Genomic DNA, 24365 nt, shown 5'->3' with positions numbered 1-24365 from the left:
ATTGTATTTTTTGTTATGAAAAACAAAAATATTAAGCAATTACCAACATAACTATAACTGTTGCTAAGCCCATTTGTCTGGCTCTGAGCTCTAGCTAGCTTTAGCTTAAGCCGCTTAAATTTGTTAGCTTCTTTAAAATATCCATATTTAGCTAGGTGGTGTTGATTTAAATGTCTGATTAACCTTTTTGTAGTGGCCGCTCAGCTTACTTTGACTAACATTGTGTCTTCACTTGTACTGAAGAGCTTCTGTGCTAACTATTAGTTAGCATGTGAGTGACAATGGGATGTGTATTTCTTGCATGCCTGAGATAGACTGAAACAGCTGGTATTCAGGCATTCATGAGCCCAAGCTGCAGCTGCATTTATAACACGGGATACTCGATTACTCATGGGCAGGACAGCGGTGTGGTGTTTATTCTGCAATTATGCATTATTTAATAGTTTTAAAATGAAATGCCCAGTAATTTAATAACATGCCACATGTAGTAAACTGTATATGTGATTCTATAATCCCAAATTGATTTCATAAAAGCCCGTCCCAATCTGTATTTAAAATATAGTGCTACTTATAGCTTCAAAAACTAATGGTGCTGCATATGAAAATATGGAACCAGCTACTCATTTGTTAATTATGTTGCAGCGTTACTGTGAGCTCTCCTGCATCTGAAAGATTTTTCACATTTATTATTGATATACAGTATCTGTGTGTTTTTTAAAAAAAAAAACATCATCCAAGCAGGAGTAGATGTGAGATTTCAGTCACCGATGAGAGTGGGGAAAAAAATTGCCAGTGGTCATAAGTTGCTTGTGACAGTGAATCTCGTCCTTCTCCTCTCCCGTTATTGCCTGAGGAGACCGTGCTGGCACTCCACCGCTGTCAAACCTCACCTCACAGAATTCTGAATGCTTTTCTTTTCTGAATTATGTGTCATCTTCCGCAGTGGGACGGCGTCGGCCCATTTCCAGACTTGGCGGAGCCCCCGAAAGGCATCCAGATGTTATGGCACCCCACCATCGTTAAGCCCTACCTCACACTGCTGTCTGAGTGCTCCAACCCAGACACCCTGGAGGGAGCAGCTGGGGCTCTGCAGAATCTAGCTGCTGGCAGCTGGAAGGTAAGAATGCAGTCCAGTGGCTGAATCATTCAGATACTAAATGGCATCTGCAAGATGCTCTCCAAGTTCCAGTAGGTGCCAAAAACACTCTGAAAGTAATAATATAATAATATAAAAAGCTTAACCACTTCAGATATTCTTTTGATTTTGTGATGAAGAATGATGTTATCATTTAACTAGCCCTTTAAGATTTCCTCTTACCTGAGAGCAACAAGTAGTTTCAGTACATTGTGTCTGAAATCAGCATTTGGTAAAAATAAATGCAAAAGAAAGAAAATTGCCTTTTAAAGCACTAATTCAAAGTTAAGAGCATTTGTAATGTATAATTTGCTGTTAATTACACCGCTGATGAGCAGCATGATGGTGCAGCACCTGTTGCCTCACTAATCCTGGGTTTAAATATGCTGTCCCCCAAGAGTCAGACCCGTCATCTCCTTCACAGACACATCCCCAGTTTACGCTTGCGTCTGTGTCTTGATCATGTGCTTTCACATTTTGTTACTGCCCACATCACTTCTGCTAGCGTGTCAAAGGGCACAGTTATACCATCAGTTGCTTAGAGAGGACGACGAAAGAAAACAGGATGTAACCTCTTGGCATCAACAGAACGAAGTCGTTTACACCTTGCGAAAGGGAACACTGTGACTTCCACTGTTGACGTATTTACCTGTTTTCTCTTTGTGCGGTACGGATAAGGGCAAAGCAGCAACCTCAACAAAACAGAAGCCTAAAAAAAATGCAGTTCCTGCAATGGACATCTAAGAGTTTCAAAAGCAAGTCATTGAAAGGCGCAGCCTTAATTCATGGGTAATTTTTATATAACTTATCAGGTTGTTTATCAGTTTGTTTCTTAGCACTAATTAACTGTATGTGTGTCTGTGCAGAACAGGTGTACAGTTTATGTGTACAGTTTAGGTGTACAGCAAGCTAACCAAGCTTGTTAGCATTAGCGGATAGCTTGGCACTTTTATCCAAATATGGCAATTTGTGGTTCCGAAAAAATGAAAATGGATTTGGCAAAAATGATACAAATGAATGTCTTCTGACATCTCTGTCCACCTCTCCCTGTCCTGCCCAGTGGTCCGTCTATATCCGAGCTGCAGTGCGCAAAGAGAAAGGACTCCCTATCCTGGTGGAGTTACTGAGGATAGACAATGATAGGGTCGTTTGTGCTGTGGCTACAGCCCTGAGAAACATGGCTCTGGACATCAGGAACAAGGAGCTAATTGGTGAGTAGCCACACTCGCCCCCACCTGTCCATACAAACAAATCTACACAGTCTGAAAAAGATGACGGGGTAAACAAACCTTCGAGAGCAAAAACACACTGACAGTGGAGAAGAATAACATCTTTATGGTCTTTTTCTGGATATTAGGGAGTAATTAAAAATAAATTTCTCTGTAGACTAGTTATCTTCACGCACTGAGAGAATTACTCCCCTGCTTCAGTACATCCTTATGATATTGGTTTCTGCAGACATGTTTAAATGTCATGTTTAGCATCTATAAAAGTTGCAAAAATATTACATAGTGCATCATCGGTCTTTAAATTTGTTTCTACTTTGTAAGCAGAAGGTAGTGTTTCTTGGACTGATCGTTTACTGCTACGTGTTCCCTTTGAGACTAGGTGATGTCTGTAATAACTCTGCTTTTCTACTGGTCCCCATAGCAACCACCACATGTTTCCTTCCACTTATTCCCTGATGCTGAGCGTCTGATGGTCGATGTGATGTTTCTCTGTGTGAATGCAAGCGTCCGTGTGCAGGCTGTAATGTTAACTTTTCTGCCGTGCTGCCATGGGGCATGCAGGTATATTGTGATAGGACACATTGCTTTCCCCTCAGCCATGTTGTGTGATGTGCTTCTAATGCAGTTTATCATGTAAACACATGTGTAGCTGAGGCCTCAGAGCTGTCAGCAGCAGATATTAATAGCATCTGCAGTGAAAGGTTTGCTTTGAGCCAACTAACGCAGACGTTCACTTCCCAGTGTGTTTATATCTTTGTAATTATAGCGGTATCAATCATGATAATTAAAAAAAAATCAGAGACACGCACATCAGAATGTTAAACCAATCCAGTGCCAGTACAGTTACACAGTTCATGACAGCTTATCACTTTACTGCAGCATCAGCTTATCCACGCACTTTACAGCTGAGCGCGGTGAGTACAATAACTAGCACTAACAATATTCACTCTTCTGCTCTTCTCACACGCAATGAGAGAATCACTTCCCACAATAAACAAGCTGAGTTAGTGAGTCACTGACACAGGCGTAGTTACGGTGTTGAATCACCGGGGACCAGTGAACTGTTGGGGGTTTAATTTTATTGTGATTTGTTTTCTGTGCCCTGTGCATTGGCTCACAGCTGTTCTTTTCTTTGTCTAGTTTTACTTTAAAGTTTGTAGCTGGCCTTGTTGAATTGCTGCGGTTTAATGATCTGTTTTTAGATCCATCCATCCATTCGCTTATCCTTTTCAGGGTCGCGGGGGGCGCTGGAGCCTATCCCAGCTGTCATAGGGCGAAAGGCGGGGTACACCCTGGACAGGTCGCCAGTCTGTCGCAGGGCTAACATATAGGGACAGACAACCATTCACACTCACATTCACTCGCACATTCACACCTAGTGGCAATTTGGATTATCCAATTAACCTATCCCCACAAGCTGCATGTCTTTGGACGGTGGGAGGAAGCCGGAGTACCCAGAGAGAACCCACGCAAACACGGGGAGAACATGCAAACTCCACACAGAAAGACCCCGGCCTGATGGTGGAATTGAACTCAGGACCTTCTTGCTGTGCGGCAACAGTGCTAACCACCGTGCCACCGTGCTGCCCTGTTTTTAGATGTTCAGTGATATTTCTACTCTAGTATTTTCTTCTTTCTTCTTCTCTTTTCACTGTTTGGATTATTGAAGATTGTCCCTCCAAAATGAATTAAAGGAATTAATTAAAAATAAATAAAGTATAATAAATAAATACACAGGAAATGTCTTTCGTGTTAGTCTTTTTCTACCTGGTCAAATTAGAGAGCAGAAAAGCATCTGTAGTCCGTGTTCTGGGGAGTTTCCGTCTAGCTGTGATATTTAGTTGCAATACCTGCAGTACCTCCAGGTGCAGCCTTATTTCCTAAGGTGTCGCCACAGCTGATGGAGCCATAAAATTAAAAAAAACAAAACAATTAAATATAATTAAAATGATTCTGTGACAATAGGAAACTCCTTTTTACAGTCTAGCCTTTTTCGTTTTTTCTCTGTTGATCTCAGCATTTTTTCTTAACAATAATTTGAGCAGTGAAAATGACTGATGAATCTTTCCAGTACTGCAATTTTGTGGCAGTAGCTAAATCAGTGTGTTTATGTGGTTCTTATCTACCCTTAACTTCAGTAATTGGTTATACCAGTTTATTTGTCGATTGCTTCGATTATCTAGAGATAATTGATTTTTTGATCTGTAAAATAGGAAAAGTTAGAAAAATCTGACCTGAGCCATTGTATTGCTTTCACTTAATTATCACTTAAAACTAAATGTGTATTTTAAAATAGTAGTAGTGCTTTGTGCTCACAGTTATCCATGTCTTCCAGCACATCATGCTTCAGATCATTTCTCTGCAGCAGTCATAGAAGTAGCTAGTATCACTGCAGTCACCTAGAGCAGCACTGCATCATCACTTGCTTTGCTGTATTGAAGAAATTGATCTGGATGTGGATAAAAATGTAAAGAGTTCTTCCTTTGCTCATGCTCCAAAAATTTGTCCAGTTAGGTTTTGCTTATTCTTGCTGGTCACATGGCCGTCCCTCAACGCTCCTGCTACGACGTAGAAATAGTAACGTTTTATTGTAAATTAGTAACAGTTTCTTCTTATATATTATGTACAGCAGCAGTAAAACACATGTAGTCTGCATGCAAACTGTCAGTGAGTCATGACGTGCAACTACACCCCCAGCACCACCACCATTACCACCGCCGCCACCCCAGGGTGATGACCCAATCAGAATGGAGACCAGAGAGCAGAGCGGACAAGATTTCCTGACAGCAGTGTTCAGGTGTCATGGGAAATGTAGTCAGTCTGTGTGAGATCACGTGGTCATGTTTCCATCAGTGTCTGACAGCAGGCCTGCCAGGCTGCAATTTTACCTCAGTGGTAGTCAGCTCCAGCTTTCAGAAGCTTCTTTCTTTAAAAAACGAAACAAGGGAAGAAAAATATCTTGATATTTGTGACTTTTTTATTTTCCTGTGCTTTTTTAACTGACTTACAGCTGTTTCCACAATATATGCTGTACTATAGTAGAAATTACAGTGAAAGTAATGTGAAATTACACTAGATTTAAGTCTACTGTTAGCTTATAATGCATATGATTAAAGTTCAACACATTTTGGTAATTGTTCTACTGGGTAAATTTAGTAGAATATAATAAAACTGTCTTTGCTACAAGTTTTGGGATTCTGAAAGTTCCCACATAATGTTTGATGAATATGTTAGAAGAACAGAATACATATTAATACTACATTTATTTTTTAGATGCAAATGTCTTCTACTGTTTCCCTTTTCCACATCAAACTTGGGTAATGTGCATGCTGGACCAGGGTCTGGTTTTCTTTACCAAACCTAATATTAACTGCTTTATTAAAACCAGTCTTTAGAATGGCCTTTACATTGGTTACACCTTTGTGTCTTCATGTGAATGCACTCAAAGTAGGTATTTTGCCTAGGAGTAGGCATCGTCTTGCAGATTTTTTTTTTATATGCAGCAGGTACAGGTGATTTCAGAAACAATGAAATAAGAAAATTGTTAGACTTGTACAGTCGAGACAAAAACTTTGAGCATTCTACCTTGATAGCAAAAATAAAAGCAGCTCTGATGTAAGCAAAGCAAAGAAATCAGTTTCAACATTAGTTTAGTGCAGAGCATCAGGATTGTTGATCTTGTGGAGGAATTGGTTAAGGTGAAGGAGCTGTGCAACTTCAACAAATTGAATTGAATCCTCTTAATAAGTTATAGGCTTTCTGTCCCTCCTGTGTGAAAGTCTTTACTTTGTAAAGTCAACACAACAATATTGTAAGTTCGTTGCATTGTTAGAAGCTGGACAGAGCTGGCCCCATACCTGCTTCTGACTAAGTGCAGGATTTAAACCCAGTTTTAGCAGGAAGAGGGCTGGCTGGCAGTAACTGGCTAACTATTTGGTTACAAACTTGCATATAAAAAGTAAAGTTTTGATCAATTCAAGGCCTGGCATAAGTCAGTTTATTTTTAATTACTCCCTAAGTCAACCCATCCATAACACCTATTGTTGGGGAACTGGAGCTCATCCCAGCTAATAATGGGCTAACAGAGAAAGACAGTGTAGAATCATCAGTTAACCTAAAATGCAGGTTTTTGGACTGTGGGAGGAAGTCAGAGTACCTGGAGAAAATCCACACAAGCACACAAAGAACACACAAACTCCACACAGAAGCTCCACAAAATGTTTGTTTCGCTCCCATTCCTACATTTTTTTGTATCTTCTTCATATATTATTCACCTCACCCGTACTTTCCCTGTCACTCTCACCCACCAAAGGTAAATATGCCATGAGGGACCTGGTGCACCGTTTGCCTGGAGGCAGCAACAACAACAACAGCAGTGGTGGGGGAGGAGGCGGAGGGGGTGGCACCAACAGCAACAGCGGGCTGGTGGGGAAGACCATGTCGGATGACACCATCACGGCTATCTGCTGCGCGCTGCATGAGGTCATCACCAAGAACATGGAGAACACCAAAGCCCTGAGGGACGCTGGCGGCATCGAGAAGCTCATTGGCATCGCCCGCAGCAAGGGAGACAAGTAAGCCGAATGGGAAGACGATGCCATGTTGATGAGGGGGTAAACTAAAAGGATGCGGAGGTGACGATAAAAACGGTAGAAATGATCTAACTAGTCAAGGTTGTGAGGAAGCACCAACACTTTGTATCGTCTTATAGTTTTTTATACGCTGATCACATTTTAAATCACAAGATGCGAACAGGTGGACTGATCAAAAGGATAAGAAAGGAGTAGGAATATAGATGTGTATTGGTGTGAAGGGGCTCAGAGCTGAGACAGGAGAGAAGGTTTACAGAGGCTGTGTGATTGTTTTTCTTAGTGCTGTGAGTCACCAGTCAAAGCAACAGAAAATAAGATCCAGCTAAAGTTTGGCCAGTCTGTACCCTGTGCGCTCCCTGCATAGTCTGTTTACCCACACACCTACATTGTTTTTATTGGACAGTCTATAAAGAGAGAGAACACAGAGGCGCAGAGCAAGGAGTATAATTTTAACTTGTTTAACTTGCTACAACGAAACATATTTACCGTCCACATCTTACAGTGCTTGCAGCTTGTGCTGTAGTAACTACTTTGCTCTATGTGAGGCTTTTGTTTGTTATATTACAGTACTGTGCACTAAAGCAATACAAATTATTTAATTTAAAGGTATTCATTCTATTTAAAGGATTTAAAGGTAGCATCTATAAAACTGAAGATCCAGCCATGGAAGTTTCCCATTGCTACAAATCCTCGAATTTGCCAGACTTGTCAAGATTACGTTTAGCTGCTGCCTTTTTGAGGTTTCTCACGAAATGTCGTGTACAATGCTCAAAAGCTGTCTGCTATGTTGGAAATTATAGAAACAGGAAAACCAGGGAAAAACCATTTAGCAGTGGTTGCTGGAAGCTGCTGGCTGTCGCCGAGTCGTAGCTGAATCATTCAGGATTGCTTCATCCAGACTACGATGACCTGGATGACTGAGAACCTCCATCCAGCTCTAACTATAATCTTTATCAAATAAGAAACTGTTACGCCTGATCTTAAAAGTAGAGAGGGTGTCTGTCTCTGAAATGCAAACTGGGAGCTGGTTCTACAGAAGAGGGGCCTGAAAGCTGAAGGTTCTACTCTGGTTCTACTTCCTAAAAGTAGAATTGAAGGCTTTTTAAGTAACTGTTGTTAGATATCTTAAGCTGGGTATCATCTGCATAGAAACAAATGTATGCTATGCCTGCTAATAATAATTGCCTAAGGGAATGTAAATAGAAATGGTCCCAGCACAGAACCCTGTGGAACTCACCAGATGATCAGTTAGCTGTTTTACAATGACTCTTTCAAGAATTGTTGAAAAGAAGGTTGGAGATATACATGCGCATTGATAAAGATGGATGATATTTATGATTGAAACATTAATAAATGGTAGGACGTATTTGAGCAGTCTAGTAGAAATGGGGTTTAATAGTCACGTTGATGGTTATTATTGTAGTTAACCAAGAAAGATTAATTGGAGAGAAATAATTTAAGTAAAGTTTAAGATTTAGAAGTTGCGCTATATAATGATGCATCTGTGGGATAGTTGTGAACAATCGGCTTCTTTAATAACCAAATATTATTTTAAATGTCACTGAAATGTGTGGCATTTGCTTTGTATATGGCTTTGCATTTACACAGATTTGGTAAATGGTATTTATATAGCACTTTTAATAGTCCCTAAGGACCCCAAAGCGCTTTACATATCCAGTCATCCACCCATTCACACACACATTCACACACTGGTGATGGCAAGCTACGTTGTAGCCACAGCCACCCTGGGGCGCACTGACAGAGGCGAGGCTGCCGGACACTGGCGCCACCGGGCCCTCTGACCACCACCAGTAGGCAACGGGTGAAGTGTCTTGCCCAAGGACACAACGACCGAGACTGTCCGAGCCGGGGCTCGAACCGGCAACCTTCCGATTACAAGGCGAACTCCCAACTCTTGAGCCATGATCGCCCCATTGTTTGCATTATAGCTATTGTTAGATTTGTTAACATTAGCAACCTTCATTCCATGCCACTGGCCTGTGCAGACTGTGTTGCAGAATAGTATACAGCTCTTCATTTTCTCTTTCAAAATACTAAAGAAGTCTGCTGGTCTGTGTGTCTGCTTTTTGTCTTACTGTCTACAAATACTCGCTAACAAATAGTCAAGCGTTAGCAAAACTTGAAAAAGTGCAACAAGCATTTTTAAGAATTTGCTCGTTGATGTTCTTGTCTCATTTTCTAAGGCTGAAGCTGTGCGTAGTGGCTATTGGTTGCATAATATCTTAAAATCAGCAATGAATTAAATCTTATTTTTATCTGTCTTGATGCATGCTTAATCATCCAGGTAAGCAAATCCCAAAAGGTTGATTTTGTTCATCTGGACGTAGCGTTTTCAGTGGGAGAAACATTTAATCACTTATCTGCATTTTGGTACGTCTTTCGCCATCTCACAATGCTGTGATTGCAGCCATTCCCCAACTCTGTGAATGGTACAGAATTTTCATATTAATGATCAAGAGACTGACCTCCCAGCCCATTGTTCATTCAGTGGTTTTTAGTTTCAGTCATTGTGAAAATGTACTGTTTATAAGATTGGGGAAACCTGCAGTCAGCTGAGACTGAAGAAGTCACTTGAATGAGTGACGGAACGTTTCTCCCACTGAAAACGCTACATCCAGATGAACAGAACCTTTTGGGAGTTATTTTTATCAGTTGTTGCCAGCTAAGAGAGGAAGCAGTGCTTAAACATCTAGTCAAATAGTTAGGCACATCCCTAATGCAATTAGATATATGATTTAAAAGCGGTCCCTAGGAAACCAGAAGTTCAAAGAGTGGGAGTTCTCAAAGTTAAAATTCCTAGATGACAGCTACTGACATCTGCTAAGTTGGTTTTAGCAGCAGGTCAGCTGTGTTATGATTAGATTTTGGCACTGAGGAATGACTAAAGTGCAGACAAAGATTACAGATAAAAGCGAGTGAATATGGATATAGATAATATGATGTAGCATAACTTCAGCTGTAATTTTAGCTCACTTTTGTTCTAACTGCATATCGTATACATTTCTAATTTTTGTCATGTAGAAAAAATGTTGCACCTGCTGTGTGCTTTTTCTGTTTTGTTTATGTCTATATCCTAACATGGCATTCAATTCTCCATGATAGATAACAGGCTAAAACGAATTAGTAGTGTGTTTATTATTAGACTCACATTTAGATAAAATTACAGGTACCAGTTCAGTTGTCTTGTTCCTCAAAGAACAGTTTTCCAGTGTTCCCTATTTGTGTTGCTGAAATTACACAGCCCGCAATCTGAGAATCCAAAACAACAACATTATCAAAATGTCTCGAAGAAATAAAGTTTCATTTCCTACGCACTGATAATGCCATATGAGCCAATTAAACCCACAGTCATTAGTCACTTGGGGGAAACAGAATGAAATATTGGCTAATAAATCAATCAGAAAAACAATTATGCAATTTGTCCTACGAACATTTAAGTGGCACATCAGAGAAGATGAAGAAGACGTTTTCCTCGAAGGCTGCATGAGATGCTGATTTACATGCGCGTTTAGTGTCTCCATTTCGTGTATTTTTCTTTTTTATTCTGAACTGTGGTGTTTTTATAAAACGGCGTCTACCCAAACAGAGCAGAGGACGGTCGAGCTTTACGTTGTGTTTTTTTGTTTTCCTCTCTGCTGAATTCCCAGACATAGTCCCAAAGTGGTGAAAGCTGCATCTCAAGTCTTGAACAGCATGTGGCAATACAGAGACCTGCGCAGCCTCTATAAAAAGGTAAAGCCTCTGTACTCTGGGTATATAAATCCAGAATCTGTGCAATTACATGTAAAACCATTGCAAGGTAACTAAACACTGCCTCAAATCTTCTCCTCCTCATTTGCTTTCACTTTGGTCTCCCGCAGGACGGCTATTCCCAGTACCATTTTGTTGGCTCCTCCTCCACGATAGAGAGAGACAGACAGCGACCTTATTCTTCCTCTCGTACGCCCTCCATCTCTCCTGTGCGGACCTCGCCCAACAATCGATCAGGTGAGCCTACACATCCCCGTCTCCCATCTTCCCATTCATCACTCTTTCCACCAGTACAGTACAAACAAGCAGTGCTCCGATATATCTCAACTGTGCTTCAACCTTCACACTACAGTGACCACTGGTAAATTACTCCGCTGTCAAGGAAAATCCTTGCACTAAAAAAGTTTCCCGCCCTTGTGTTAAGTTAAGGTTTGACTAATAATAATGAGCATCTCCAAGGCCTCCGTGTTTCTGGGCTGATGGAGACACTTTGACAGTGATCACGTTGTGTAAGACACACAACCCTTGAAGAGCATTCATCGATACAGTTCATCCCGTGACAATGTAAAATGGGAGTGCCTCATATTTACTTATTTATCTAAGCTATCAATTGTTTATTGAGAAATTATAATGCTCTTAATAACATGCATTTGCATCTCCTCACTGTGCATGTGCTGCCTAAGCTTTCACATTAATGCGACAGCAATTACGTGGGTGGTGGAATTGCGGTTGAAAACATGTGAAGCCCGTTTGCTGCTTGCATAGATTGTCTGGGGCAGCTGTCAAAGTGTCCTTTCACAAGATACTAAATTCATTTCATCCATCGGCTTGTAAGTGTGACAGAAGAAGTGCCTAAAGTGCACAGAAGTGTGGATGTGTTTGAGAATATATTAGTGATGTGTTTAGTAGTGGAGTCAAAAACACTCTTAGCTCTTTTTTTCCTTTTTTATGGCCAATGTTGCATAATTAGTGCTGGGAGGTTTGGTTATAATATACATGCATCGCTCAGACACACACATCATACAAATAAAGTACAAAAATGTCACTTTCCACAACTGGAGCACAGTCTTCGTGGACTAGCTGTTACTATAAAAGGCAGCACACCAAAAACACTTGTTGGGAGATCCTGTTTAATGGCTTTAATTAGTGCAGGTGAAGCTGAGCTGCAGCTGCCTGCATCAGACTCAACCTGCCAAAGTGGCCACATGCTTCATACACAGCTTTAAAGCTTATAGTACAATTAGTAAAAAATACCCTTCCTATAGATTAAGCGTGAAATTTGCTATGACTAAAGCAGTTTTTCATATCTGGCTGTAAACATGTTTATATCATCTATAATGTGGCAGTCTATGAGGATTAACTATCATTTGGAGCCAGCCTCAAAGAGCAATTAAAGGAACTGTAGGTCAGCAGGAATCATCACCACAGCCAATATTCACAGCTCTCAATGTCACGTCTGCAACCTCAATTCCTCCATTTCCAGTGATTATGATTTTAAAATAACACCCAATGCATTTATGTCGCGCTTTTAGCGTTAAATTGCTCATATAGTCTTTAACTGTCTGCACCAGCGATTTAATGGGAATTAATAGAAACAGTGTCACAAGATTTGACAGAAAGCCAAATGTGTGAAGCTGTTTATGGAGGAGAAAGGCATCACAAAGTCAGTCATTAAGATCTCATTTAAATTGGTGTTCAGTTATAAAATCTGTTTAATCTCCTTTAATCAGTTGTTTCAATTATCATCCACTGTGTAGATGTGAGTTAGTCCTAGTGGACTGGACATGTTGGACTTTCAAACTTAGTACTTCCCCTCCCACCACAGATGTACCCATGGGTCATTTTCCCATTGTATTAATATTCTGGATGCCATTAACAGAGCTGGGCAGACAGTGGCTTAAAAATCTTATTATGTCAAGAAATAAATTAAAGTTTAGAGATACTGTGAGTTTTTGTTTTCAACAGGAAATATATTTTGTATTGGCTAATTCAAAACCACCTTATTACTTTTTTATGTAAAACTGTGAAAGCAGTTCACAAGAAATGCACAATTAGTATATTGCCTTCAAGTCAAATTTGGGCACAGCCTTTACTCACAGCCAGGGACAAAACATTTTAAATGAAAAATGAGATGATATTTTAGCATTTAATGAGCTTAAATGAACAATACAGGTTTCTTACAGGAGGGGAAATGAAGATAATAAAAAACCCTTTAAGAAGTTTCTTATATAATGCCCAATTTAATGGCAATCAGGTGTCGCAAGATTTCCCAGAAAGCCAAAAGTGGGAACCTGCTGATGGAGTCTGTGATCACAAAGTCAGTGAGGTTTATATGATGACCTTGACTGCCAAGTTTCATAGAAATCCACCCTGTAATATATAGAATATAGTCCTATTGTCATTCACAGAGCCAGGCAGCTACAGCTGCCAACTGTGAGCTAATGCATAATTCAAAAATAATTTCAAATGACTTCATGCAAGAGCATTTGAACATTTTTCACGTATTAGCCATCTACTTTTAAAAACAATAGCCAAGGCTGGATTTATGAGCCTTTCAGCTGACAAACCGGCAAAATAGAAATAAGTATGATAAAGACTCATTTCACATTTGTAAAATTTTGCAGGCAGTCACAGATTGTCCACTGAGCCTTTCTTTAATTTCACTCTTCATTTTCAAATGCACATAAAGGAAATAGTTCCTTTGTATTTAACACCATAGGAATAAATGCATTTCAATAAAAGTCGATGATTGGGTGTTTAGATGCTGATATTACAATGGATTTTGATAGGTTTGTAGCTTGAACCTATTCGCTGGAACGTTGAAGACAATATAATTACACAGCAAGCAAGACACGAAGTAGGCAAAGTTCCTCATGTTTCTCGTGCACGGGAGAGAACCGGACAAACGCCGTTTCTTCGCTTGACCCCAGTTGCTCTCGTCCGCTCCCCCGTAACACTGCTCTTTTATTGAGGTTACATGAATATGCATAAGTTCATTAACATACGACATATACATACACACAAAGAGTACCTTGCCTTTGTGTGTGTGTGTGTGTGTGTGTGTGTGGGGGGGGGGGGGGGGGGGGTGTCAGAGTGTGGCCCCATAAACGACTTCCCTTAACCTGCTGGTCTGGAAAATCCAACAGTTCATCTATATGTAAAAAAGCACTTAGACTAAAACTGACATAGCTACGTTAATCCTACCGTAAAACAATAAAACAAGGTACGACCTCTTCCCATGCTCCCAGAATGTAGCCTTTGCAGCCTGCTAAAAATCACACATCCTATCACGACACAATTGATTAAACCTCTAAGCATATATGGTTAAATATTTCTAAGCGTAAATGACATTCAACAATACAAAACCTAACAGATTTGTTGTGCCAATAGAGCAGTAATGAGCATCTAGATCAATACTAAATGGATTATAACAGGCAAAGAAACAGGCACAGTAACACAAACAGGCGTCATAACCAGCAGCTTCTATGTGATTTGTAGATCAGAGCAAACCATATGGCACCAAATCAATTGCCGACATGGCTTACCAGATCCAACTTATTGTCACCGTCACTGATCCCATCATCCCCTTCTCTTTTTTCGGACTGTGGGTGTTTATATTTCTTCTGATACTTCCAGGATGCCTGTTGGGTACAAAAAGGTTTTCAGGTCACCAACAACAAGAGAACTTAATAAGCCAATGGGAGTCTGAAATGGTGAGAATATATAGGAGGGGCTTGCAGTCAGGCAGCAAGAGGATAAGAAGAAGAAAAGAGAGGATAGACTAAAGCCGACATAGGGAGGAGGGATGACTCAGTATTTACCTCTTTGAATCACAGCCTGGTCAAAAAGCTAAAGATTTGTGGAAAATGGTCCAAACCCACAGAGCCACAGTCAAAGCTGCTCCCAGTACCCCTGTTTTTAACTCATTCCAGAGTGATGGTTAGAGCAAGTAATGCATACAGTGAAGCCACAGACTTCTTTGCTTTCATTGGCAGGTAAATGCAAGAGCTCAGAGTGTTGAACAAGTTCACGTTGCTCTGAAAGGATTCGACTGTGTTGCAAACACTTGTCCTCCCTTTTGTAGTTTCTTCCTGATCTGTATTGATAATGTGTTGACTGATCTAATGTGTGTGTGTGTATGTAGCGAGTGCTCCTGCGTCCCCCAGGGAGATGATGGCATTGAAGGAGAGAAAGGCAGACTACGAGTCAACTGGCAATGCCAGTTACCATAGCAGCAAGGGCGAGCACACATCCCGGAAAGACGCCATGGCGGGTAGGAATTCCAAACTGCACATTTGTCACAAACACACATAAAGCTGTTTCCAGCAGAGGTGATGGTTTTAGTATAAAGGAGTGTGCGTTAAGAGATATGAAAGGAATCGTTTCATGGGAAACTATTTATTTTTATCCCGAGAGAGAGTGAAAAGGTTAAAACCACTTTCATTTTTGTAGTTTAGCTTTGCCCAAAGATAAATCCACCTGTCAGTGCTTATTACATCACACTTGTTATGTCTTTTTTGTTCAGTAGGTTGTTGTTATTGTGTTAAAGCTGACATTGTGCAAAAACATCACAGGTGACTCAAAATACATTTAATCAAGATGTAGCTAGTTAGTGTGAGAGTCTTAGAGATGCTGGTTAGTTAGTTAGCTGGTTAGCTAACAGACTGCTAGCAGCAGCTTCAAATTTCTCTATAAAAATTGTCTGGACAAACAGACACCAATAAATTAGACTAAATCTTTCCATTTTAAGCCACTCCAACCATAAACCTTCTTATATGCAGGGATGCACATAAGTGGTCCGCAGGTGTGCATTCGCTGTCAAAATAAAAGACGCACACCAGATAAGAAGTTGCAACGCGCGTTTGCGTACATAAGATTTTCTGGAGGAGGACAGACATTTGTTTAGAACTCTTAAAGATGTCAAAGAAGCTCCTTTAAGCAATTACTTTGGTGTTCCTCCACCCCCAAAGAAATGTCAGAAGGAGTCCGAACCACAAAAGAAGCGCGTATTCTCGGAAAAGTGGTTGCAGGAGGTGAGCTGGCTTCAAACAAATGATGAACGCACAGAGATGTGGTGCAGAATATGCCGTGAAAATCCCACTCTAGTGGACAAAAACACTGCCTTTTATATGTACGCAAACGCACGTTGCAACTTCTTATCTGGTGTGCGTCTTTTATTTTGACAGCGAATGCACACCTGCGGACCACTTATGTGCACCCCTGATTATATGCATAGGCTGTATATAAAAGATGGATGTAGCCACAGTGACATGACCAACTGGTCAGTGAAGTCCCTTTATGAGTCCTCAAGCTAGTATTTCTACCTGTGCTATGTTAGTGCTTTGAAATTGGATGTGTCAGGTGAAGGGTGGCTTTGACTGAGAAACCTAGAGACACTGCAGACTCACATGAGCAGCCACTTATCAATGAATCGTTTTATGACTACCCAACTAGCATCTGAGACCACTGACCTCTGCTGTCTGCTCACTTTGCACACCTGAAAGCTGTGTCTGTGTTTTCTCTCTGGTCCATTGAGCTAAGTCAATTCTGGCCTCTGGCCTCTAACACCAATCTTCCCATTGGAAGGCCTTAGGCTGTTGCACCATCATATCTTATAAGGAACTTTTCATTATCAGCAGCGTTTTTCTTCCAACATCACCATCAGCACAGAGCTTTAATCTTGTTGTCAACATCCTGGGTTTCAGCGAGGGTTTCATTGTTGTATGCGGTCTATCCTTGGAGAGAGTTCACACCAAGAGCAGTTGTTACATGGGAAACAAAAAAATCCAAGCTCTCCTTAATCACCATTCATCATCCTCTTCATTAATGTTAATGCAGCAGGTGTCCAGCTGATACTACTGACAGCCTACTCCCATTTGATTACTTTAATTATAAAAACTGAGTAAACGATTTAGAGCATGAACTCATCCTCACTGTGTCTGCAGGTCAAATCTCCGGTGGGTCTTCAACACTACACAGAGGAGCGTATGTGTCCCCAACTGATGACCTGAAGTATAATCAGGTATGAAAAGTCCCTTTCTTTAGGAAACACATTCCATAATCAGGTTTCATGTACATGCTAAAGGTGACTTGTTACCTCTAGCTGACACACCAGCATTAAAGGCTAATTTACATCATGGAGCCCTGCTCTCAAAAACTAACATAGGTTTAACACTGTGCGGCTTAACGTTTTTAGAACATGTTTAGCATAATCATCACTGGGTTGGTTGGCTGGTTGTGGCTAATAGACTTACATTAGTTTATGTTAGCAAACTAGTGACACAATTGATAACTCAGTAGAAAACAAGGGCACTGAAACTAAAAAGCAATATAAGGGGGTCACTTTGAACTGCCCCTATCTGCAAAAATGAGTTTTATGTTGAAAAAGCAAGGATATACCGTCCACTGTCACTCTGTCTCTTTAGCAGTAAGTGTTTGTTGCTGTTGTTTCTTGTTGTTTGGCCAGCTGCACTGAAACTGAAAAATAATGTAAGGCTTTTATGAATGAAGACAGTGTGGAGGACTTTTTTTCCACTGAGTTATTGTTACTATTTAGACTTACATTTGTTTATGCTATCTCTTATCACCAACCACCCTACCCAGTGAAATCACGTTCTGTACTGGCACAAGATGGCACAGCGGTAAATCTATGTCATTTTTTGGGAGCAGGGCTTCATAGTGTAAATTAGCCATTATACATGTCCACTATAAACTCAGAAGGTTCCTTCCTTCATGAAATGAATTACTAACACTACAAGAAGCAGGTGTGAATAAAAATAAGATGTAAAGAGTAAAGTGTAAAGAGAGAGGAAAAAATAAAAACACCAAAGACAGGTTAGTGATTATATTTGAACTCAATAGTTTAAGATGCCCTGATTTCACTGAGGAAACGTTTGAAAACCCACAACACTCAGCATCTGATAGACTAGAAAGTATTAATATTTCCATGCTGCGCTGCTAGCTTTATTCAATTCTTTATGACTCATCTCACCTTTAAGAGGAAGATCTGCTGTATAGTTCTAGGTGAATAGGAAATATCACAGTGAAACTGAATCGTAAAGGCTTTAATAGTGATACTATAAAGACACTATGACGTCCTAAAAGGTCACTGTAAACCTATAAAGAATGCTGTTTAAGCACTATGGCAATACACCCGTGAATTCCAGTTATTCTCACAGTCTAGTCTTTGGTTGGATGGTGTTGCCGGTAAAAGCTAATCGCTACCCATCACCCACTTTGATGAAGGAATGTCAGAACTCAGTTTTATTGAGGTTTTGCAGACATGTGACCACTAACCATGTGATGCTACCTTATTTGGACATGGCATTGACAATAATAGTGACTACGTAGAATCAAGTGAACAGGGTCCCAATCAAACGCTTAAAGACGGATGCATGACCATCTGTCAACTACCTGTTGCTATGGAAAAAAAGCTCCTCGTGGTTGGTTTGGTCACAAGCATATTGTTGCGGTGGTAGTTTGAATAGAAGTGATGGACTTGTGTATAAATACTGGCCAGCTGCTCTCTGAGCTGGAGTGAAACTGTAAAAAGTGCAACACAAATTGGAAATTTGCCTTCAAAGTTAAAGTTCCAACTTTTGAAATGTGAGCCCTAAGGCACAGCTTTTAACTTGAAGGTGAACATCTCCATTTCCTGTTTGTGTCACACCTTTTCAGATTTTACTGCTACTCATCTAGTAGTTTGTAGTAGACATCTGCTAGCAACCAAAGCAATCGCTTGGAAGCTTTGTATTGTATCACATCCAATATGGTGGACGACTCTATAGCAATGTGCAGTGTCACATGAGAAACCTCATGGTTCCCAGTACTCCCCTCACTCTCACTTGTGGTGACTTGGACCAATCATGAGTGGTCATTTGTAATGATTGTGCTCTCCTTCTTTCTAGGTATCTTCTCAAGGCTTGCCATCAGAACCCTACCCCCCTTTCCAAAATCCTCCTCCACCTGACAGCAGCAACTACGAGGATCAGGCCTGCTACGAGAACCAGGTTCATGCTGGAGGGCGTCCCCCGCAGGGTGACCTTAACATGCACCTGCAGGGCCTCAAGTCCACCGGCAACTATGTAGACTTCTACTCAGCCTCGCGGCCCTACAGCGAGCTCAACTACGAGACCAGCCACTACCCAGCCTCACCAGATTCCTGGGTGTAAGGGGAGATGAGGGAGGAGGAGGAGAGTACGGATAAAAGAAAACCCGGAAGTGAAGGGGGGGTGGCTTAAAGGTGGAGTGAAAGAAGATGAAAGGACAGGTTCCCTTCCTCCCTCCCCATCCTCCCCTGTAGTTCCTGAGTAGCATCATAGATAGCAGGATGATGAAGGGGGAGGATGGAGCGCATGAAAGGAGACGCGGGCAGAAAGCTTGATAGACATTTCACTCCTTTCAGGGACATCTCTGAGAGGAAGGAGAGGACCAGAAGCAAATGGAGGAGTGGCCAAGCATGTGCATGCACACCACCAACCAAACTGACCGACACATTTTCTTTCTGTGTTTCGTTTGTGATCAACAAGTGGTAGAGAAGGTTCACCAGACAGAAAGAGCGCCCGCTTCTTGTAGGCCTCTGGATACAGAATGTCAATCAGAGACTAACCCGGAGAGAGAGAAGAGAGTCGGGACATGAAAGGGAAGCGCGAGAGCAAAAGTTGGCAAACGGTTTTGCGATGAAGAAGGACGATGAAAGATAAACGTGGATTGGTGGACTTGAGGATGAGATGTTTTGCAGCGAGTCAGAGATACCCCAAGAGGAATCTGTAAATATGTGGTATAGCATCCATGGGTTTTAGTAAAGTGAAGCACAAGAACTGTAGGACACATAGGACGTCTGTCACACAAAACTTTTCTTTCTGTCTGTGGCTTCAGCGTGACGTATTCTCTGGGCAAGAAAGACTTTTGGTCATTTGTAACACTTTTTTTTGTGTTTCTACTTTTTTAATTCTGATTGTATAGTATTTGATGTACACTGTACATTTACGGAGATGCATTGCGTACTGTACATTGCACTATTTTCTGTGTCATGTCAGGCCTTTTGCCACTGGTTCCGACTCACCTCCTCACCAAGTACGCCCCCTTACCCAAACACACACAGACTTTCAGAACTCATATCATGGATGTTGCTAATGTGAAACACTGGATATGAATTGCAAGGTCACGGTGCTCCTTTCCACTGCCCTACAGTTAGTACAGCTCCCAGAACTGCTAAAGAAAGGTTGTTTTTTGGGCTTTTTTAGGCTAGCGTTGCATCTTCTCCACACCATTCCCCTGCTTTTACCCCCCTCCTTTGAGTGACCTGTGTTCATCATGTATATAACCGTGCCAAACGAGGGATACTTCCCCTCAGCTGAAAGGGGAGTGCTGACGGTGCATTCAAGGGTCCAAGTTAAGCTGAAGGTTTTCAGCTGAACATCCTCGCCGTTCTAACGATGCCACTTTGTAAATGCTTTGGTTTTTCTAAACTGTGTTTTACTGGGATGAAAACCGTCGAACTGCACCGAAACTCCCGAGTAAAATCGTAACAAGAAAAAAAAAAGAAGAAGAAGAAGAGAAAAAGGAAAATCGCGGAGGGACTGTGGAGCCTCACTTCCTCCAGAGCTGTACAAAATTAGTTGATTTCTGTGTTGTAAATTAATTCATGTTTGAAGTACAAAAAAAGAAAAAACTTTTCTGAGAGATGGTTGGCAATTCTAACTTCATGGTAGACAACAACTGTTAATAGAGTACGGATATATATTATATAAATATAAATATATACTTTTTATGTGCAGATGTGGATGTCACTTATAGCAGCAACATTATGGAAAAAAAGACTTGTTTAAAAAATTTTTAAAAAAACAGCTACATGTAGGAATTTTGTTCACAGTTAATTTTCTGGTCAGCACACTAAAATTGTCGACTTTGTGTAGTAATGTTGTTGCTATGTGGAGTAGAGTAGACCAGGGCCCAGGGATCCACGTCGTCACTGAGGCAGTCTAGCAAAGGTGCTACATCCGTGAGAAGTATTTCCGACACGTCTGTATTCTGTCTGTGCACAAGATGTTTTCAGACTCCACCCATCGTGCTGCACTGATGCACTGGAGTGTGTCACCAGTGCACCTCTGCTTTTTAGATGATTTGGTCTCAGATACCAAAACATGCACCCGTCAATGCATGCCCATTTTGTTGTCAAACTGAAATATCTTTTTTCTTTTCTTTCTTCTGTTTTTTTCTGTAAGTGAAGAAGGCTAAATTGTAAAAGGTGACACCAGACCCTGGTTCTCCCTACTCACTGCTGTTTAGAAGTCCTAGAGGTCATCTTCCAATGCTTGATAAAGCCACTCATAATGCAGCAGCCCCACCACCACAAACACACACTGGATGGAAAGCAGACGTGCTGTATTTTTGTTAGTAAGCATCTGGAAACTGAGAACGTTATGTATGTCCTTGTGATCCTTAGGCAGAGAAAACTTACTATGAGACCTGTATGGAGATATAACGTCGGTGACCTTTTTTTTGCTAGACCAAATGTGTTTTAAAAAGAGAAATTGTGAATCTTTCTATTGCCTCAAACAGACTGCAACTGCTCCAAAAAATATAAACGAACCATCAAAGAACCTCTGATTCTGAGAGTTTGTTTGTTCTGGTGTCAAAAACAAAGCTGTTTACGACTGAAGTAGTACTCCTGGTGCAAAATTGAGGACTCTTTTCTCCAATTCTATTCAGTTTTATTCATATTGCAGGTAAAGACTGCGATATAAAGAGAAAAAGCCAGCTATTAGATGACCCCCCTGTGAACAAGCACTCGTGGGAAGGAAAAAAACCCTTTTAACAGGAAGAAGCCTCCAGCAGAACCAGGCTCAGGGAGGGGCGGCCATCTGCCACAACTGGTCGAGATAAAGGCTTGTAATTGAATGAGCTGCACAGATTAACCTGCAGAAAAACAAGAACAGGAAGTGACACAATACCACAGTGATCCAATAGCACGCTATGCTATTCTCCCATGTTTGTCTTACTCATTATATTATTGTGATGGACCGAGTTGAAAAACAGGAGGAGCCCAGGAATTATTAGAAAAATATAGTTTCCATTTATTTAACCCCAAAAAATTATATTTACAAGACTAATAAATGTTGAGCTCATAAAAGAGGTCAAAGAAACAAAACTGAACTCAGGCAAAGACTGCAACCTTAACAAACCAAATGACTGCCCAAACATACATAATTGACCTAAACATGAAATGACATACAAGGGTATATATAATGGCTGATCAGACCATTGTGACACATGAGGGGTAACAAACAAATACAATCATAAATCACAAACGATGCAGTACAATCTGGTTTGTTAATAAACTAAACACTAAAGAAGAAAATCAAAAACCCCATTAAACCCTAAACTCAAATATTTAATTAAATACAAATACTTTGTTTTTAAAGTAAAGAAAACACACATTCCCCCCTTCAGCAGGAAGTGGTGGTGTGGTCCAATTATCTTCCTTTGTATTTAATGGTTTCAAACCCTGGCTACCATCTTTTGTCCAGCAACTCCCAGGGATGATGGCAGGTAAGAAATAAAAAGACAAAAGTTAGTCAGAAAGCAGAGAAATTAAGTAGTATGAATACATAAGTAAACTAAATGTGCGCGCTTACAAATAGAACAAATGTATCCAAAGTATAAAATGTATTACTATGTTCAAAATGAAGAATGAAAATACAAAAGTTACCGACTTTAGAGTGTGGCCACGGGTTTGGCCATCACAATTATCCTAACTTTTTACCACATACTCTCCAACCTGTTGAAATATAGGCTTGATTGCATGAGGCACTCTGACAGAGCTGGCAATGTACCATCAGCAGCTGTGGCACCACATCAGTGGAAAAAAGGTATTCTGTGTTTTTTCCAGTGTGCTGTGTCTGCAGAACAGCTTAGGTTTTATTGTTTGGCATCCCACTTTCCAGGGAGTTTTACCCACCCTTCTTTTAGTACAGGACGGAAATGTGTTTGCTAGAGTCAGACATTATTCACATCACAGGAAACACATTTCTATAGTTGCTAAGTCAACCAGATGTCCTACTTTGCAGGACTGTACGGCATTTTTATCCTTTGTCTCCTATCCCTTATACTGAGAGTTCTCCAACACATCTGTTCCTGTGTGGGTCCAGCCTCCTCCCAAGGACGTGCGTGTTCAATTAACTGGTGATTCTAAATTGGCCATACTTATTGATTTGAGAGTGTGTTTGTCTGCCTCGAGCTGTGGTTTGACTGGTGACCTGACCAGTGTGTACCCCACCTGTCACCCTGTGTCAGCTGGGATAGGCCCCAGCTCACTGTGAATAAGCAGTTAGGAAAGCAGATGTGTGATTGGCTCAAATTTAAAAAAGAGAGAGAACACAAGAAATGTGTGAGTCAAAGTGAAATGTGTCACTCTGTGGATACATTCCCCCTTAAATAATGCCACAAAGAGCAGGAGCTTTAACATTTAACAAGGATTACACAAGTATACAAAAGTTATTGCACAACACCATAAATGCTTATGTGCATTCACATATGATATTTGTGTCCTTCATAGTTTGTTTTTGTTCTCCACTTATGAAAAGATCCTAACTTAGACTCTTGTCCCATGCTCAAACTCTTTCAACCACATTAAGCTCCAAGGAAGGACTATTTTTACATATTTCCTGGTCCTGGGACAGTGCACACTCATGGTTAGTTGCCAGAAAGCATTCTTATGTGAAACTAACAATAGAATACAAGTCATTCAGTGGTCCCTCAGCCCACTGCAGACGGAAGCAAGAAAAGGAATCCAACCATGCTTTGTTAAACACTGACATACAGAGTGCTGCAGGAATGAGTCCTAAAACCCTGAAATAAGTCATTAATGTCCATTTCACTTCCAGGGGTTTGGCTTAGATGCCTAAAATATGGTCTGTGGTTACTTTTATCCTGCATCATTAAATATACAAGTATCACGCTCATGTGTTTTCACATAATCTGGACATGTTATTGCTAACAAGTCGCTAAATGAGACAACAGAAGTTGTTGGAGACATTTGTGGTTGTCGTCCTAAAATTATTGGGATTTTCAAATCCAATTAGCATTTTTTTATTTTTTTTTGGAGGATGCATTTGAGTTTTATTTTAAACAAAGCTTTTATCTCAGTGTTCCACCATCCTAGACAAAATCCCTGAAACCAGAGAGATGCTACCTTCATGTAAAGTCCTGCAGATGCAGGTTTGGTCTGAATCCAGCAGAGCACCTTTGGGGTGACACTGAACAGGAAATTGGCAGCATTACTGTCTGACTGACAAATCTACTGAAGTGATGTGATGTGGCAGTCAGCATGGAGCCAGATCTCACTCACAGGAAGGTTTTCAGCATTTTGTGGAAGCTGGGAACAAAAACTGCCCTGTGAGTAAAGGGGGCGGGGTCTAACTAGCAGTAGTTTGATGCCTCTAATAAACTAGATGAGTGCACATGTTGTATTAAAGATACCGCAAATAGAAACTGGGAGAATTAACCAGTGTGGTATAGCACATTGTAGAGACTATTAACATAAATGCTGCTCATCATTTAGGCACGGGACAAAAGGTGGCGGTAGCCTTTGCTATTTACCTTTAATTCTTCCATTTTTACTTAGATAAGATCAAC

The 24365-nt window shown here is 40.7% G+C and overlaps 1 protein-coding gene across 14 annotated transcripts in view; it reads left to right on the top strand.

Moving 5' to 3' along the window:
* The window catches only part of ctnnd2b (catenin (cadherin-associated protein), delta 2b), a 234192-nt gene extending 212861 nt beyond the window's left edge, over positions 1-21331 (top strand). For 9 of the 14 annotated variants that reach the window (XM_080861367.1, XM_080861365.1, XM_080861366.1 and 6 more), the window contains 8 exons: positions 944-1117; positions 2196-2346; positions 6677-6938; positions 10616-10709; positions 10838-10964; positions 14872-15000; positions 16673-16749; positions 18635-21331. In XM_080861367.1, coding sequence (XP_080717493.1) covers positions 944-1117; positions 2196-2346; positions 6677-6938; positions 10616-10709; positions 10838-10964; positions 14872-15000; positions 16673-16749; positions 18635-18898 — 1278 coding nt within the window. In that variant the 3' untranslated portion in view covers positions 18899-21331. The remainder of the gene's footprint in view (positions 1-943; positions 1118-2195; positions 2347-6676; positions 6939-10615; positions 10710-10837; positions 10965-14871; positions 15001-16672; positions 16750-18634) is intronic. The other 5 variants (XM_080861361.1, XM_080861362.1, XM_080861368.1 and 2 more) reach the window with 1 other exon arrangement.
* The last annotated feature ends 3034 nt before the right edge of the window (positions 21332-24365 follow it).

This window comes from Rhamphochromis sp. 'chilingali' (assembly GCF_963969265.1).
Source record: "Rhamphochromis sp. 'chilingali' genome assembly, chromosome: 16".
Taxonomy (NCBI): domain Eukaryota; kingdom Metazoa; phylum Chordata; class Actinopteri; order Cichliformes; family Cichlidae; genus Rhamphochromis; species Rhamphochromis sp. 'chilingali'.
The sequence above is the reverse complement of the archived record's forward strand: the minus strand, read 5'-3'. Positions and strand labels throughout refer to the sequence as shown.